General features: G+C 40.8%; 1 protein-coding gene across 2 annotated transcripts in view; it reads right to left on the reverse strand.

Moving 5' to 3' along the window:
- dock1 (dedicator of cytokinesis 1) overlaps positions 1-19,186 on the reverse strand; it is a 252,787-nt gene that overhangs the window by 35,483 nt on the left and 198,118 nt on the right. For both annotated transcript variants that reach the window (XM_074662599.1, XM_074662600.1), the window contains exons 32-40: positions 17,737-17,795; positions 15,413-15,561; positions 14,322-14,407; positions 13,893-14,049; positions 11,517-11,557; positions 11,113-11,203; positions 6,525-6,644; positions 5,209-5,298; positions 4,879-4,983 (exon numbers count right to left, since the gene is read on the reverse strand). In XM_074662599.1, coding sequence (XP_074518700.1) covers positions 4,879-4,983; positions 5,209-5,298; positions 6,525-6,644; positions 11,113-11,203; positions 11,517-11,557; positions 13,893-14,049; positions 14,322-14,407; positions 15,413-15,561; positions 17,737-17,795 — 898 coding nt within the window. The remainder of the gene's footprint in view (positions 1-4,878; positions 4,984-5,208; positions 5,299-6,524; positions 6,645-11,112; positions 11,204-11,516; positions 11,558-13,892; positions 14,050-14,321; positions 14,408-15,412; positions 15,562-17,736; positions 17,796-19,186) is intronic.

The raw sequence follows: 19,186 nt of genomic DNA on the forward strand, positions 1-19,186 counted from the left end.
CTGACAGAAGCTGCTTTCATTTATTTATGAACCAACCTACACATTCGTTACAGTAAGTGAGGGTATGATTCACAATTACATAAAGAGAAGAAAAATCAGCCTCAACAAGATGATGAGCACATAAAAATGGTGTCACTGGTGTGTATGTTTTTACACTCTTTCCCACAAAAACACCAGATTACAGGATGTAAAACGTGGGACACAAGTGTTCACCAGTAATAAGAGTAGGAAAACAATCCTTCAGCTCAAACATAAAACGTTTAAGCAGTAGCATGCACAGACCTTTTGAAGGGCAGGAGTGAAAAGAAAAGAAAGGCACAAACAACGTTCTTTCCATCGAAGAAGATACTAAGTTTCATGTGTTTCATAGGGCAGTTGGGCGTTTTTTCCTCCCAAGAAGGCTGTTAGGCACACGTTGTTGCTTCGGGTGGTTTAGCACTCATATTTGTCACCCAAGAAGACACTTAAAGATGCTGTGAGAAGGATCTGTTTTAACTGGACGGCTTCGCCACCTTCTGGCCCGGAGTCTCACGCATACTGTCGTAAAAATGTAACTGTTAACCAGGCGTTTGTTAGTTTTGGAACTGATTTTCTTTGTTAACGGCAAATTTTAACCAGATATGACGCAAAAAGGCAAGGTATTTTTCAGTACAGTTACGTAGCGCTGTTGTTTGAAACGTAACAACAAGCAAACGTAGGTTCGTACCATACGTCAGTAGTCGGCTATTTGTAGCCCTGCTAGCAGCCCAGTGCTACTACCTACCCGTAGGCTAGCATGTCAACAAGTAAAATGTCAGTTCATACAGTACTTTAGTAGCCGTCCACCCTTCTAACAGCAAGCTGCGAAGAAGCTATGAAGTGGCATTTCGAAATAACCTACACTGGCGCTGATAATCTCATTTTAAAGTGCGGATTAGGATCAGACATACATCTAGAAGGGAGCCTTTTTTTGAGATCACTTTCAAACTCCTCACAGCCCCTTTAAACACTCGTTTTCGCCTCCAGAGGGCATTTTAGTGCACATTGCATTTTTAGCACTCATTTTCGTTTCCCACTTGCACTTTAGCATGTGTTTTTGCCTCCCAATAGGGCAGTTAAGTTAGCTTCTTGTCTCCCAAAAGAGACTTTAGTGCACTTTCTGGCTCTTAAATGGGGACTTTAGCAAGTGTTTTTGTCTTCCAAAAGGGCGTTTAAGTGTGTGTTTTACAAAACTTTGGCCCTGAAGGGGGAAAACTGCTCTTAGATCACTTTAGGTCATGGCAAAGATTGTTGATTTACTGAAAAATATGAAGCATCAGGAGCTGCAGCTAGCATTAGCACAGAGAAATGTTGAGTGCTGTAGAGCAGATTCAACAAGACTTAAGATCCAGAAATTTAATCAGAGAAAACTCAAAAGCTCTGACAATTGGTGGAAAATGAAAACTTGATTAACTTCTTCCTGAAGTGGAAGACCTCAAGTAGGATTTCAGGTAATATTTGGAGTCTCTCGAGTTGCTGCTACTTTGCAGATGTCTTCTTATCTGGCCTGCATGAAGTGATCTTGACCCAGATTCAGTCTGATCCACAACAGCAGTGAAACACTTTTAACAACAGACATATGAACTTCTGATGGAGGTCAAGCCACAACTGTAGAATCAGAATTGATTAATGCTTGGTTGGTTTGTACCGCACTGTACTAGATCTGCATCTTTTCTCACTAAATATCATATTTTCTTACACTCGCGCTAGTATAAACAACAAATTTTAAAGTACATTATCATGATTCAGGAGCAGGAGATCATACATGACTCAAATAAAATTCAGTCCAGTCTTTCTGCTCTTACAAATGTAGGGAAAATGTACAAAAACAGAGGCTAAAAAGAGCTTTCCTGGAGGTTATAAATGCTTCTGACCACTTCAGAACAGCCCAGATTTTGAAAGACAATAAAACTCTTAAAAAACAGTACAAATTCCTGTACTGCCTTACACTCGCCTTGGCTATTTCAGGTAAGGTCAAACCAGCATCATAAAAAAGAGCTTAAATCCATCCTCAAAGGCTGTTTAAAAAGCCGGTTAGATTAGGCCAATGTGCAGTCTGCCCTGTCTGTAATGGAGTTTCTGCCCTGCAAGATGAAAGGGGTTAGGCGGGGCATATGGAGATCACAGGGAAGCAAAAGACCCCTGTGAAAAGGCTGTTCTTCATAATCGAATGAAAACAGGCTACGATCAGGGGATCACTGTTCTTGGAAGTGGACTTTTTACATCATCTTATCCCCTGGAGACTTTAAGGGCATTTAAAGTGTTGCTTGTGAGATAAAAACTGCTCAAATCCCTCTCAGACAGGAGAAACAACACCTTCAGCAGCTTGCAGATTAGAGCCTAAAGACAGCTGTAAGAGGGAATTTATTAAAAGCAAACAAAAGGCTCCATCAGCACCTCTGATTCTCTCTTATGTGCTGGACAGTTCCCTGATATAAATGCTACGCTACCCTCCCTCCATCAGTTTAATATTCTATTTTAAAAAACGCTGATAATGTGGGCTGAACAGGGCAGCCTGCACAGACAGAGAGCAGAAGAAGCACCTCAGATGCTGAATAAGGCCACAAGGAGATATCAAACGGCTGTTAAACACATATTAAATGTGTGATAAGCTGCGATCAGATTGGCACAAGCCCAGCCAGGACATTTAGAGGGGAAATACACATCAGTTCAGGTTCAGCAGCCAAGAGTATTCTGTAAGTGGTTATAAATAGATTATTCAGTTTCATGGAGTGGTCATACTCATTGCAATCTGCAGCCAATTTATCGTAGTCATTTTAGAAACTGGGAGGGCTTTGGGTGTACGGTCTTGCAGCTGCACGAATAACAAAGGTAAAGGTTTGACTGGAAAGAGGCTGGGTGTTCTGGTGTTAACTGGTGTGAAGCCAGGGTCAAATAAAGTCATTCAAATGAGACCACCATGTCATAACCTTTTAGCCCCGTTTCCACCAACCCAGATCCCGCTAATAAATCCAACGAAGAAGAAAAACGCGGCACAGTAAACAAAGAGCCACAATGGAAGACATCCAGTAATTCACTTTAACTCTGTTAAAAAGCACGATCAAGCTTTGTTTCTGAGAAGGCTGTGTGCCATGAGGAGAGATATAGCATATGGCTTAATATGGCTCGGAAAATGACGATTCTTTCAACTTAGGATGTTCAATACTGCTTTTTTTCAGACCACTGTGCCACTACTTACAGATACCACTGGTGCTTTTAAAGCTAAAAAATTTCAACTGACGCAATGAAAAATATATTTTTTTAACAAGATTTTTAATTTCTAAAAACAAAAAGGCAGCACAGTCATTGCCATTAAGTTCAAAATAACGGCACTCTCTGAGTTTAAGACATGTAACAAAAGTAAAAAAATAAAACCATCAACTCCTAGAGTTTTCGTTTTTTTTTTTTTTAATTTAAACCAAAGTGCAAAATAAAATAGTTTGCAACTGTTAACTCTCCCAAGTTTTATTCAAATGTGCACAAAATCAAAACAAAGCTTCAATCTTTAAGCTGCGTAACTGTTTAACTGTCATCTGCAGGTGGAAAGGTAAGTGACAGCTTCTTATTAAGGAACAGAAGCATCTCGATTTTCAGCAGAGAGCCTGCTTTTGTCATCAAGAGTGGAAGCTACAGAATCAGAGAGCCATTCACCATCTAAACTGCTGCATGATGCTGAGAGGTACTTTTTGGTAACTTGACCAGAGAGGAAAATCTTTCTTTCTCTTCAGGGCCAGTACTTGAGTGGACAAGCTTCACGTTCAAGTAAGTGTTCTGCAAGGTCTGTCTCCAGCTGTACTGCAGCAGTGGTCATTGGAGCACTTCTCCTGATGCTCCATGACGATGATGATGATGCCTGGCCCTCTGCTATTACAGCAAACATTCTGTTCAGATGGCTGATGCTGGGCTGGTTCACACTAAGGCTGTTGGGGAGCTTGTTTTCTGTCCCATAAACTCCAGTGGCTTGCTTTTGTTTGATGAGAAAGCGCCTCATATACAGTGTGCTGTTCCAGCGGGTTGTTCTGGTCTGTGCCAGTCTTTTGACGATGAGGTGCCAATTGTAAAGTTGTACACACTACAAATAACAACATTATTTATCCACATTTAGCTCTAAACATCACTTTTAATGTAGATTTAGAATTTAGAATTTCCAAACCGGCAAAGTTTTGGTTGGAGGAGTGGCCATGTTCACGGAGTAAGTCATGTTGTCTGAACAGTGTGCAGACAAAATATGACTGAAAACAATCCTTTTAATTATTTCTGCAACTGCAAACCACAACCATGCAGTGAATGCAAAACTTATCACACAAACACACACATATTTAAATATAAAAAATCTACAAAACATATTTCCTCTTATTTTTCACAAAAGGTTTGATAACAAGGAGCGTCCAGCAGGGAGAGTGAGATACTGACAATCACATGGGTTAAACATGAATGAGGTGATGCGAGGCCAGAAAGGTGGGAGGGAGATTGTTTTATTTGCAGCGCCCTACATTTCTCCAAGACACTCACTTTCCCACATTGAAGGGCGTCTGTCCAGCACACTGTTCTAGATCTACTCCAAAGCCCACACATGGACCAGCTGCTGTGATTCACAGTTTGCTCGCTGTGAGTGAGTAAGTGGATGGAAGCCAGACCAGGTGGGATGTCGAACAAGTGAAGTCCTGCCAAAACAACCCAAAACCCGTGGGAGCGAGACGTGTGAAACATAAACGTATCGACGGCTGCGGCGGAGAATGTGGAGAGCACTAGTAAACCTATCGATCATCTGTTTTGACAAGTGGCTCGCCCACTCGGTGTTATCAGCCATGGAAGGGTGCTGAGAGTTTGCGGGGGATGTGTAATGATGTGAGTACTCACGCGTAGGAAGGAGGGGAAGCCCATGCCGTAGTAGCCAACAGCAAAGTAGTCTGGTTTGGGTCGGATCACCTTCACGATGTTCTCATAGAACTGGGCCTGCTTCCTCTGGAGGGAGATAAAACACACCAGTGTCAGGGAAACGTGAAGACTTATTCTTCTTTTATTGCTTCCTATTTTGGCCAGGGTTTGTTCAGATAAAATTAATTAAAAAAAAAAAAAACTTTTTTCCTTAAAAGCTTGAGTGATTCATCCTTATTTAATGGCTTTAAAGTACTAATAGTCTGGATTCTCGCTCATGTTAAAGTTAGAAAATACAATTTTACCACTTACCAAGGATGCGCTGAGCTGCTCAAAGTCGAACATCTCATTTTCGTACTGTTCAGCCAGCTCTTTTCCTAAAATGATGGCCTCCTCCCACATCTATTGGGCACATAAAAACAGATAGTTAGTAAATGAATTAAATATCAAGACTCAAGCTTCAGTACAGCTCTCTGCATTCAGCCAGCTGAAAAGAACAAATTATTTCTCCAAGGCAGCAGGGATCAATTTCAGCTCTTTTAAAAATAAAAAAGGAAATTATTCATTTATACCAATACAAGTTTTGTTTTTCCTTTGATGCTACACACTACAACATAAAAGCCATCTTAATTGGGAAGAGAATATTTATTATAGTGAGACATTTCCCCCAGTGACTGCTCCAGCGGATGGAGTGTTGTCGCACACCGACAGGAGCCACTCAGACATGTTGAAAGGCTTCTAAGTGGCTTCCTGATGAACCAGATCGAGCTTGGCCGATCTGGGCCAGACTGGAGGTGGACCGAGTCCAGACTGCTACTCAGATCAGCCTGCCATCAGATAGAGTGGTGATGGCAACACCATCTGGAGGACTCTGAGAAACCGTCCTCACGCCCCTTTGGAGTGTTGATGTTTTCACAGCCACTGTAACACTTCCCCATCACTCTGGGCTGTTTGTGTGTGTGTGTGTCCTGCGCCAAATCTTGTTCAGTTTGGCGTCTCCTCAGCCATACTGTGCCGAGTGACAGTGGCTAGAGAGGAAAGATCGGTGGCTACACATCAACACTGAAAACATATGAAACGCCTTAAGACTTCATCTCTGAGGAGTTCCACCTGAGGATTTATTCCAAGTTTTACTTACAGGAGGGAAATCAGATTAGTCCTTTTGGGATAAATCAAGAAAATATGGCAGAATAAAACAGTCACAAGGTCCCTCTCAACTGGAACATTCTCTTTATGTGCAGAAAGGCTTTTTTTGTGTCATGACGGAGATGAGTCTCGAGAATGTGGCTGAAGTGGTTTGCAAGAAATGGAAAAGACGGACAGGAAGAGAGGGAAGGGTTTTATAAAAGGTATGAGAACACAAAGCGGCTGCATTAGTGCCTGTGTGGTCTGATACTGTCCATAAGAACAGAGACTAAAAGAAGAGGATTATTTACAATCCCTGTTCTGCAGAAAAGGAATAAAACTTCCATTCTGCAGCTCTTCCTCAACACCTACAGCCTCATGCCAGAAAAGGTATTTAACAGAGATGTTGGGATCCAAAAATAGCATCCATAAGAGTCCAGGATTTATCATGATTATGGCCACTTTTCAGTGTGTGGGTAGGTGCCAAAATGTGTGCGCCTCACCTTGCCCTTGTCGAAGTAATTGATAATCTGCTGGTAGAGCTGGTCCTTCAGCTGTCCTTGTGTGGCGGCCTGGTAGCCGTCTCGCTGGGTCAGGTGGGCTGCACAGGCCTCGTCCGACCACTGCAGAGGGCGAGACAGTGGCAGGGTCAACGAGGTGCCATACAATAAAGAGCGAAAAGGGGAACAGGTGACGGGAGATCGAACCCTGAGTTATAGCCAATGCAAATGATTAATGTGTGATTGTTTTAAAGGTGGAACTCATTCAGGGCAGGGCGTGATGGAAACTGTGGATATGGATGATAAAACATCCATCCAGAGCATACTGAACAGCTCAGTCAGTGCAGGACTTTACAGTTCTTATCTTGATCATATCTTATCTTATTAAGGATGCTATTTACGTCCAGTTTTAAAACCAGTTTGTGACAATGATACTCTTTCCAGTTTACCTATGGAGCCAAAACGATGACTGTAATGTTTGGTATTGACAAACACCCTGAAACTGAAAAAAGAAACATTGGCATTGAAAAACATGCTTTATAAAAAATTGTAATGGCAACAAAACATCATATTGCATTTTTTGATGTCACAGTTTATAAATATGTTGACGTTTTGTTGGACAACAAATTAGCCTGTTTCTTTTGTTTCTCTAGAAGTGGAATGGATTGAAGTTAGTGTTGAAATGATGTAATAACAGATTTGCAGAGGACTGCTGAAGCTAGCCAGTGTTCACTCATAGGCATTAGCCAGCTCAACTGTGGCTAAGAAGGAGTCTACTATTGAGATTTCTTTTATTTCTCAAGAAGGTCATTTCATCACTTCAACACTAACTGTAATCCATTCCACTTTTGGATAAACAACAGCAGAAAGAAACAGACTTATTTGTGGTTTTGGAGCTCCAGGTGACATTGTGGATGTCTCATGCTCAACGGTTTGATAGGTACTGCAGGGTCCAGCCGAGTGCTGCAGTTTTCAGAAATAATATGCAACTCACACCCCTTAGCCCCTCCTCTTAAACCCTCCTACCGTGTCAAAAGAGTGGCAGAAAGTTGAAACTGAAAAAAGACAGTGAGTGGAAAAAAAAATGTGATCAAGAAAGGTAAACACCATATAAATTATGAAATAATAAATAAATGTAATGTCACAGTTCATTCAAAAACATATCAGAATGCAAAAAATGATGAAAAATTAACAATAAATAATATAACATTCAATATCCAAGTTTTAAACCTAATGCCATCACCTGTTTTGTTGCCATTTACATTTTTCATATGTTTTTCAATGCCAAATTTTATTTCAATACCAAACACTGAAGTCATCATTTTGGCTCCATATTTACCCCGACCTGACAGGCGTGAAAAAGCTCTCCTCCCTGCAATGAGAAGTTTGTCTACATCGTCACTCTCACTCCTGTCATGTGGGGCAGTCTTGGCTGAGGCTGGAAGAGCCGGTCGATTATGAGTTGATAAGTTGGCTCTTCCATCCTCTGATCCAGTAGCTCCAAATATCCTTGGGTGAGACACGAAACCCCAAATTTCTTGCGGTGGCACAGCCAGCAGCAGTGAGTGAATAGGATCAGACAGTGTTGGTGTCATTCAAATACTGTCATGATCTCCATGACAAAATGTGCTTGATTGTGCAGAAATCATGAGGATTATCTAAAAAACAGACACAGTGTCTTTTTTTTGCTGACTTTGAACTCCATCACACCTCTTCTTGACGCTGCATTGAGAATAATGAGCTCTCTGACAGGCAGGAGCAGCTTGGCTAGCAAAGAGATGGACAACGTGGTTGGCCTCAAAGTCAAGGAAACCCAATTCTCTGCACCTCATCAGGTCTGATTCATTACTGAACGCTTTTAATTAGGCTTCCTGGTGCTGTGAGCAACCTGAGGAGTTAAAAACTATAAGAAAAGCTGATTAAGATTCTTGTGAGGGAACAGCAGAACCAGAGATGGGTGAGAGTAATAGCTCTGCACATTGTTGCTGTGGCATGAAGAGGGATGCTGGCAGGCTCTGGAGCAGGATATTGATTTCTTTACAGCTGGGCTGCAGCATTTACATGCTAAGAAGGATCTGCGTTTATATTCATGGATGGCTGGCGAGGCTGCATCGACAGAACTAAAGTGCTGATGCATCTCTGACAACACACAAAGTGCCGTAGATTCATCAAGCGCTATAATGCCGCCGCCAACACTCTGCTGGAGGAGTAATTATTACCACAGGAGCCAGTTTTTACTCCATAACTGCTGGTGGATGCAGAATCAAGCATCCATCATTCATCCTGGATCAAGCTTGTTTTCCACAATCCTCTGTTTGAAGACAAGAGGAGGACACACACTTCAGAGATTACAGGGGAGAGATTATTGGAGAAGAAAGGCTTTCTCCAGGCTCCGGTGGAACAAAATGAACCAATTTCCAGGACACAATAGTGACTCCCTCTCTGATACCTGATCAGGAATGCCGCAGCTGCCAGGAGACAAGGTGTATTAAAATAATAATAACAAAAACAACTCCGGCAAACGCCGCTGCGACTGTTCGGCAAGGAAATTGTGATTTAGTCACAGCCTGCTCCCCTCCCCCTGTTGGGACACATACAAAAGCAGAAACAGACGGATGTTTATGCAAATATGAGATGAGATGTTGGATGTAACCATTTGGATAAAAGGTGGAGAGGCATGACTCCAGATTCAGGTTAAACCAAAGCACAGCTAGGAATAGACACTGCAGCTCTTTGAATGGAGGGGGGGAATTTCTGTCTGAGATAAAAAGGTTTGAGCAAAGAGCAGGGTACATTTAAGAAAAAAAGTGTAATCTTAAAAAGCTCTCAATGCTCATAAAATACTTATGCATTGAATTTTAGACATAATTGAGCTAAAAGTGTTCCTCTTCCAACCTTAAAAGGAATGTGAGGAGGATCTGTTTGGAGTGGATTGCAGCAATACTTTTGGCCCTGAGTTGCGAGCACACTGTTGTGAAGACGTGACTCTAAACAAGGTGTGTGTTTAAGCCTGTTTTAGCCTTTAGCTTGAATTTTTGGCCTTAGGCCTGTGTTTTAACTTTTGTTTTAGCCTTTAGCTTGTGTTTTATCCTTAAAAAACTGTTTAGTCTTTAGCTTTTGATTTAGCATTTAGCTCTTGTAACAGCCTTTAGCTCTTGTTTAATCCTTTGACAACTGTTTGACCTTAAGCTTGTGTTTTCACTCTCATTTCATGTCTTTCGTTTCACAACTGTTTAGCCTTTAGCTCTTGCTTTAGCCTTTAACAACTATTTAGCCTGTAGTTCTTGATTACTGCCTTCATCTTGCTTTATAGCCTTTGGCTTGTGTATGAGCCTTAAGCCTGTTTTTTCCAGTCTTTAGCCTTTAGCCTTTAGCCTGTGTTTCATCCTTTAAAACTGTTTAGCCTTTAGCTCTTGCTTTAGCCTTTAGCTCTTGCTTCAGCCTTTAATATCTGTTTAGCCTCTAGTTTTTGATTTCTGCCTTCATCTTGCGTTAAAGCCTTTAGCTTGTGTAAAAGCCTGTTTTTTTGGCCTATAACTCGTGTTCTATCCTTTAACAACTGCTTGGCTTTTAGCTTTTGATTTAGCATTTAGCTATTTCACAGGCCTTTAGCTTGTGTTTTATCCTTTGACAACTGTTTTGCCTTTAGCTTTTGATGTAGCCTTTAGCTCTTGTTTTAGCCTTTAAGGACTGCTGAGCCCTTAGCCCTTGATTTCTGCCTTCAGTTTATGTCATAGCCTTTAGCTTGTGTATAAACATTTATTTTAGCCCCTAGCTCTTGCTTTAGCCTGAACTCCTGTGTTTTAGCCTTTAGCATGTGTTGTATCCTTTAGCCCATGTTTGTGCTTTTAGAATATTTTTTTTGCCTGTTGCTCGTGCTCTATCACTCCCCTGTTCCTCTTTCCTTTTTTTGTTTAACAGTTAGGCTTCTGTGTCCACCATCACTACAAAACTAATCCCAGAAACCGTTTTCAGCCGAGAAAAACACAGATCTTTTTTCTCAGTACTAAACTTTGTCAGATGATGCGGTGTTGTCATGGGAACTTAGATGTCTGAACTGGAAAGCAAAGAAGTAGCATTTAGCAATTACCAATTTTGGTGTTGATAATCTCATTTTAAAGTGTGGATTACGATCAGGCATATATCTAGAAGGGAGACTTTTTCAAGATTGCTCAGAAACTCTAAGCAGCCCTTTTAACACAGAAATGCGTCTTATGTGAGGAAGCTGCTGGAGAGGACAGGAGAAGTAAACCATTACCTCTGATGCTTTTTTTTTCTTCAAGAACTACGTCTTAGCTCTTTTATTCCAGGAGAGATAAGATAATAACAGCGATGTTTATCGACTACGTAAACTAGAACAGGACACTGCTCAGCAGGTCTGCCCTCTCAGCAGCCCTCTCATGCCTTTCTGGGATTAAAGGGATGCCGCCCTATCTCTATAAACACATTTAAATTCACAAATACACATTTCTAATACCTGAGGTGAAATGCCATCTGCCTGACAACAGCTTTGTTGTGTATTTGGGTTGTTTGAAGTACTTTAGAGAGTGTATTTGTGCAGTTATTTGCTGCCGGTGTTGTGTCTGTTTACCTTGAGCAGCTTGGCGTGAAGCAGCAGAGTGTACGCAGCCTCGGTGTAGTTGTCGCACTCTTTGTGGAGGTCACACAGCTTGTACAGGTACCTGGCAGGAAATAGCAATGATTTATGGGTTATGTCAGGGCGAGCCTCTCGCGCTTTAACAATAGAGAGAGAGTTAACTTCCCCACACTGATGCATCCTGACAGCCTCTCTTTGCTCAAATAAAGCCTGACAGACTGACGCAGGAGGTTGTGCAAGAAGAAATATATTTTAACAAAATCTAATATTTTATTCTGGATCTCTGGGGACGTGCAGTTTGGGAGGAAAGGAGCCAGAATGTACAAACGGAAGTCTTTGGTATGTAGAAGTAAAAAAATACAGCTCAAGTGGAAGTGACGGATAAGATTTATTCTTACCTGATGTACATCTCCTCTCTGTCGATCTCTTTGTAGAAGTTCTGAGTGAAAAACAGAGAAAAACAGTTAGAAGAACAACGTTCAAAGACTGGGGCATGCTCACACTGTGTTGTTATTGGTGTTAGACTTTACTGACTAGTTTTCCCAGCAGTTGCACTTTAAATTTGTCTTTTAGGCTCAATGATTTGCTTAAAATTATTTATTCTTCTGTGATTATATATTTAGAGGTTTGTAAGACCTCAAAGTAAGAAGCAAACCACGTCGGCTGACGTCACAGCAACGCAGTCGGGCTGCCAAACTTAAAAAGTAACATTTTCCACAAACCCGGCAGAGCTCTGACAGAATATGACTCAGATAAATGCTGAATGGAGGCCACAGGCCGGCAGTTCAATGCCAGCAGTGACAGCAGACAAAACTGACATTCTTGTTCTCTCCGTAGAAATGTCACATCGTGGAGGAGAGGCGTTTCAGGTGACGCTCTGAGATAACATCTTAATGCACTGTGACATGCGGAGGTGGCTGTTTTTGTTACTTTAAAGAGAGAGGCCTGTCATTATGTTCAGCGCATTGACAACATGAACACATGAAGCTGTTCATTACGGAGACATGGGTGATATCTGTTGTGAGGGGTTTCCTTTTGTTTCCCTGAAATATAGATTCAAGGATCAGAAATGACACCAATAAAGCCTGAAATGTGTTTCATGTGAGTTCAGCAGGAAAGTTAAAACTGTTCAAAAATCAAACACAGTGGCCTCTTGTTCCACAGAGGACTTGAGAAGAGGTGCCGGCTTGTCACAGATGTTAGCTTAGCTTGTTTGAATTTCAGATAAATCGTGTTCAGTCCTTGCAGAGCCACAGCTCACAGCTTGTAAAATGATTATCATCAATAGTGGATGTTCTGGCGCTCTGTGATATTTGTCTTAGTTGAGTCTAAATTCAAAGGCTGTATTTAAAGACTGTTTTTCTTGAAATGCGTCTGTGAGACAGGAGCATCCTTCATGAGCCAAAATATTCCATAAAAAAATGAGACACACACATAGCACAAAAAGGGAGAAAAATGCAGAGAAATGCCTTTCAGGCCTTCATAAAGCATCATTAATTTGGTCATGTCTAAAGGGTGTGTTTAGGGCAACGCGTCTAACTCTGATATCACGCCATGAACCTGGAAGTCAGTGGCTACGTTTACATGAAGTCAATATTTGGGTTAAGGTCAATATTCCAGTTTCTGAAACATTCTATATATATATATATATATATATATATATATATATATATATATATATATATATATATATATATATATATATATATATATATATATATATATCCTGATAGGGGTAAACATGACCATCTATTCAGGTTAGAAAAAGGGTAGCCCAGTGGTGTTTTGGGGATTTTTAAAAAATGTAATATGAGCATATTTCGTTTTTTTTTAAAGGGTTATGGGATTTACATGGCCATGCGCAACCAGAGTATTGCTAATATTCAGAATGTGTAAGGGTTAATGATTCCATGTAAAGGTAGTCAATGTAGCTTTTTTATATAAAGCCCAATCTGCTTCAAATTTCACTCACGCAATCAAGGTCTACCTCCCAACACATCTTTCAGCTCAAATCTGTGCTGCTGAAATAGTGCCACCCTCTCCTTTCACATCCAATATGTTCCAAATTTAACACATGATGACAGTCCCACTCTGGACTTTACAGATGCATTTGGGTGACAGAACTAACGCCACCCATTGGACACATGTGATATTTACTCAAATAAACGCCTTTAAACATGCTTCTAATCATCCACATTCTTTGATCATCTCTAACCCACACTACTGATGATGATAAATACATCAAAGCTGAGGCCATATCTAGTGGTCAAAAGCAGTACTGCATGTTCTATGTTTAAAATTACCCATGTAATGCTCTAGGGGCCAGACCACATCTACATACCTGGCTTTTCACAGAGGCAGATCTTCCAGTACATGCTTTGACAGGCACACAGAGGTGAGGGTCCGCTTATAGCCTCTCGCGGCCTTATTACTTTGTTGCTTCATGGTAATAAATCTTATACTAGTGTAAAGCCAGTTTATTTCTCTTGTAAATGGAGCCGCATTTATATGGAACATGTATTTGTGAGATGAGCAGCAGAGCCGAGTTTGAGAGAAAAATTTGCCAAAAGCTTAACAGCTCATTCTACTGTTGCCACTGACTCTTGTTTTGAGCTTCAGTTTAGAAAGCTGTACAAATGTTGGGAAAAAAAAAAAAACAACAGCAACGATACAAACTTGAAAATGCTTGTGTTAGTTGAATATGTCACGTGACAGGGCTAAATTGGTTAGTTTTGTTCTATACTGACTCATAAATGAGGAGTGAAGTATCTTACGAGCACATTGACGGTGCAGCTCATTCGGTTTTCCTTGTTCTCGTCGTGCATGATGGTCCTGTAGTCCAGCAGCCGCTCCAGCAGACGAACCACCAGAGTGACAAAGGTCTCGCCCGACTTGGCCAAATACTTGTGCTTCCTGCAGTGCTCCAGCAAACTAGAGGGTTGTACATTTTGAGAAAGAGAAGCCACAGTTAGGAAGCCAGTGTGTTCAAACACAAGAGGTTCTCCCTCAGTCTTCAGCTGCTTTGGGGTTTTTCTTTTTTTTCAAAGCAGAGTTAACATCTGACTGTGCTGAAAGCAAATATCACTGTGGCAAGCTGTGATCATCAGCACTCTGTGATTATTTTGAGGAGTGCGATGTTGCAATTAACATTATCTAACTTGCAAGAGGCTGGGCTGTAATCCTGCCCATTAATCAGCACTTACATTTTCTGAAAGAGAACTTTGTACTGCTCGTCTCCACGGCCCCCCTCCACCTCGTGATCCAGCTTGGTGATGATCTCGTTCTCAAACTGCAATTAGACGGAGCAGGCGTAAATAATCAGCGTGGCTAATTTTTCAATTCATTAACGCCATCTCCTCGACTTGCTCTCCCTCTCTGTGCATCATGGCCCTGGCTGAGAGGATCCACGCTCCGACTATAATCGTCTCCCTGGAGTAGCTCAGCTGGTGTTTTCTGTTTATTATGAAAGATTTTCTTTATCTGGATAAATTTGGTTAGGACACAGAACAGGCTGCAGCATGAGACATATCCTCTTTACTTTGGCACTGCTGTAGCTGCAGCTCCTGACAGTGATGCATGGGTCTTATTTCTCTCATTTTTCCATGAAGCAGCTGTATAAAAAGCAGGTTTTATTGTCCTGAAACAAACCAATTTTCAGTGACTTCTTGATTTTCTCCTGCACTGGCTGATTACACAAAAAACACAGAACAGGAGAGGAGAGAGCAGCTGAGTCGGCTGCTCTCTGTTAAACTAAGGATTTATAACACACATGGATACAGACAGGGAGCCAGTAAAGGGAATTTTACAGGCTTACAGCTTTAAAGGGTCCAGCCAAAGTGAAATTGATCACATTTCAGAGCAAGAAAGTGCCATTCATCTTCAAAGAACCAGAGGCTGAGTCGCACTTTCAGAGAGCGGGTTTGGTTAAACTACAACTGTTTTCAAAAGACTACAAGGCCCAGAAGAGACATTTTAAAGCCTTTCTGCTGCTTTAAAATGTGTTCAAAAAGCTTTGCAAGCATAAACATCTTATTGCAGAAAAGCTGTAGCCAAACGGATTTCTTAATGTGAATAGCTTGATTTTGCACTTTAAAGGAGAATTACATTAAGTTCCCCTCACCATGGATGTTTCCAAGCACAACAAAACAAGATTTGAAGTACGCTTAAGGCTATTGAGCTCACTCTCAGACTGTCCATCCCTCTGCACTGTTTACCCCTTTTTTCATTCCCATGCATGCTTTGGCTGCTCTTCAAAAAGCGTCCTGGATATGTGGCGTTTAAGAGGGAAACCAACCCGCTGGAAGCTGCACGTGAAGTGGAACTCGCACTGCATCATGTCGAAGAAGATGGGGATGGTGGCTTTGCGCAGCTCGATCTCAGGGATGAGCGTCATCTCCAGCATCGGGCCCACCATTTCTGGGATGAATTTGATCTTGTGTGGACCTTAAATGAGGAAACACATTATTACACACAACACAAAAATTCAGGTGAGGCAAACTTCAGTTTTTAAAAAAAAAGGATAATGTGGAAGTGCTTGAAACTACAGTTCCTTAATTGTCCTCTGGAGGCTATACATTGGGACTCTAATCTTATAGTATCACATTTATCATCTATTACCTTGTATACATTTTATTATAAACGCACATTACTTTTATAACAAACTTCAAAGTGCTTAAACACTTCAGTGTAACTCGGTACCATCACGACTAATCCCACAGAATTACAACTCTAATCATTAGGTTATGTTTTCAGTCTTGTTACGTAACAGCTTAACTCGGGTATCATTACATCTGTTATCTCATATCATAACGACTCTAATCTCTAAAAGTTACAACTTCCAACTTGTTACATTATGACCTCAATATCTAAACATAACAATGTGAATCTTATGTTAAGATTTCAATCTTGCTATGTCATGACTTTATTCTTGTAACATAACAACTTTAATCCCGTTATTTAACAGTTTTAATCTTGCAACTTCACAGCTTAATTTTACAACATTACAGCTTTGATCTTTTAACTTTACAACTTTTATATCATAATTTTACAGCTCTGATTTTGTAACTTAACAACTTAAATCTCTTAACATTACAGCTTCTTGTCTCTCAACTCTACAGCTCTAAATTCCTTATTCTACAGCTTTCATTTTTTACTTTACAACTAAACTAAAACCACATTATTTTACAACTTTGAGCTTTTAACTTTAACAGAAATTATCTCACAATTTTACAGGTGTTGTCTTTTATCCGTAGAGTTTTAATCTTGTAATTTACAATTTAGAACTTGCAATTTTACATCTTTAATCCTGGAACTTTACAGCTTTAATTGCTTTACTTTTTTTTTTTTGCATTTTTACAGCTTTTAACTCATATCTTTTTTGTGTTTTAATCTTTAACTTTTGAGCTTTTAACTGATAATTTTACAGCTCTAATCTTATTTATGGTTTTAGTCTTGCAATTTTACAGCAATAATCTCGTAATGTTATGACTATACCAAGGGGCAACATCCAGTTAGTAAAAATGAAGCCTGTGCGGAACTGCTAAAAGTTGCTGTTCATTGAGAATCTGCTTGAGGCTGGCTGCAGAAAGACTGGATGTCACGTACACAACCAGCCATAAAAACAGACTTTTACAGCATTAAAAAGCATATTTACAGCCTGATTCAAAAAACAGCTTGGGTATAAAACACTGATTTCACTATCGGCACACACTGTACAAGCTATTATGATCATTGATTTTCCAATCAGAGGCACAGCTCAGGTCTCGTGACCACCAGGCACCCTGTAGCTGCTTGGAGTAAAACTCACAGTCATAGCGAATGTGGCTGCGTCCAGGGATTGGACAGTTAGCTACAGTTATCATGTTATCATCAGTTATCATGGGTACAGTCTATGGACTGTACTCATGTAATCTTATGACTCTAATCTCCCTGTGTTTCCAGCCTTAGCCTCATTGTGGCAACAAGCCCCTAAGGTGGTATTTTGACTTCTCACTTGGTTATCAGAAGAAACAGAGTTTTTGTCCTTTTCAATCTCGTCTTTAATAGTCTGCGGCTCCACCTCCAAGCTTGTTTCTTTCAGTGCAGCGGTTTGAAAAGTAGTTCATCAAGTCTCATCTTATCTGAATGTTTTTTGTGAAAACGACCCGTTAAATAACCTCAAGCCAACACTTGAGCTAAAATATAGCAGTGGGCTCATTAAAAACCCAGTGAACGAGTCAATCTAATCTGCGAGAAAGCTCTAATTAAGGGATCAGATGGTGTGGGTCACAGTGAGGAGACTTAAAGGGAGGCACAGGTGCCAAAAACCGAGACTCCGATCGCCACACAACAATCTCGTTCCATGGAGACGTGACTGCTGATTCTGTCGCTTCACACAACAAAAAGCTAATTAACACATGATGGTCTATATTTAGCTGCTGTTGTTTGCTGGGCTCCTTGCACTGAGTGGGAGCTGACTTAGCTAGTGGATGATTGTCAACATAAATTAGGAAAACAACACTGTAACATGTGTTAACTGCTGGTGTGTTTCTGCAGAGACTTATCAACAGATCTATTATATTTATCAACAGGTAAGAAGCAGAACTGAACAATTCTGATGTAAAGAGTGTGTGTAGTTACCCAGATTGTACCACATGTCCCTGATTTCAAAGCCAATTTGTCTCCTCATGTCCTGGTACCTAAAACACAAAGAGGATAAAAGGTTATTCCTGCTGCGGTCAGAATATTGCATACATGATCAAAAGACTTTAAGCTCCATTGATTCAGTAAAGGGTCGTATGTGAAGAGTGAATGCAATACAATACAGCTGACTGTTAGCTAACATAACATTCAGCTGGGTGAAGTATCAGATCTGTTGAGATGCCAGAATCAAACTCAGTCGATGCTGCTGCTCATAGGAGAAGATTTCCTGCACAGATAAAGAGAGAATCGAAGAAAGAGGCAGGAGGAAAGTGAACTGAAGATGAACTATGGATGCTGGAGTAGAGAGAATTCTTCTTTCTTTCCAAAAATTATGACTTCTTCAACAAGTATTCAGTTCGCTTGCAATGTCTGTATGTTGAGAGTTTCATACAGTTGAAGTTTTTGAGACACCGCCAGTCTCAATGATGTCACTTCCTGATCACCAACTAATCAGACTCAAAAAAGGGCGGGACTTTTGATATCAAATTTGTTGACAGCAACATTGGAGAGCCATATGAAGGACAATTTTTTTTTAAAGAGACATGCTATGCCATGGCATGATGGGAAACTGACTTACAGGAGCCCTTCACAGAGTCAGGATGGGGTTGAATTCTAAAGAATGGAAAAAAAATGTAAAGAGAGTTGCACACAAGACTGGTCCAATCTAAAGAACCATGGTCAACTTTTGTTGCCCATCAAACTAATGACTGCTCTGAAATTAGACTTTAAATGAACTGGTGCACAATTTGGAGCAAATCTGGCCAAGTGGATAGGTGGTGCACGCCATATTTGGTTGCTAGGCCCTGCCGTGTTGGCTATGGCTACCTTTTCCAGCAGCTCTCTCTTCTTTGTCCGTTTCTTGTAATTTTTTCGTCTCTTTATCGTAATCTTTGTATTTGGAGTGGATCATTACTTTGTATGGCTCATTTGTTGGTCATGGACACCCAACGTTTTGTGGCTTCAGTGATATTTTTACTACTTTTTCTCCTGTGTTTGTCTGGAGGTCCTATATGTAACCATGGCTGCATTGTTTACATGTGAACTCAGCTGTTAGCAGCCTGTAGCATGTCAATGCTAGCTGGTGTAAGGCCTGATATCTTCCCACACGGTGAGGAGGAGGTGGTGAGGAAGACGTACTGATTCTCAGGTGTGAGCTAAGAAGTGATGACATCAACCTGTCCTTCCATCCATCATTATTGGGTACGCAAGATCTATCTCCAGTAAGATGGACGAGCTAGCTGTGCTAACTCAGCAACAGAGGGAATACCAGAGGGCAGAGTAGCATCATGCTATTCACAGACATGGCTAACCGAACTAACATCAGACATCAACGCCACATTGGAAGAGCTTCACCTGCTGTGAGCAGACAGGATCCAGGAGACAGAGA

The sequence above is a fragment of the Halichoeres trimaculatus genome, unplaced genomic scaffold, assembly GCF_033239565.1.
Source record: "Halichoeres trimaculatus isolate MK-OKI-2021-1 unplaced genomic scaffold, fHalTri1.1 fHalTri1_scaffold_23, whole genome shotgun sequence".
NCBI classification, from domain to species: Eukaryota; Metazoa; Chordata; class Actinopteri; order Labriformes; family Labridae; genus Halichoeres; species Halichoeres trimaculatus.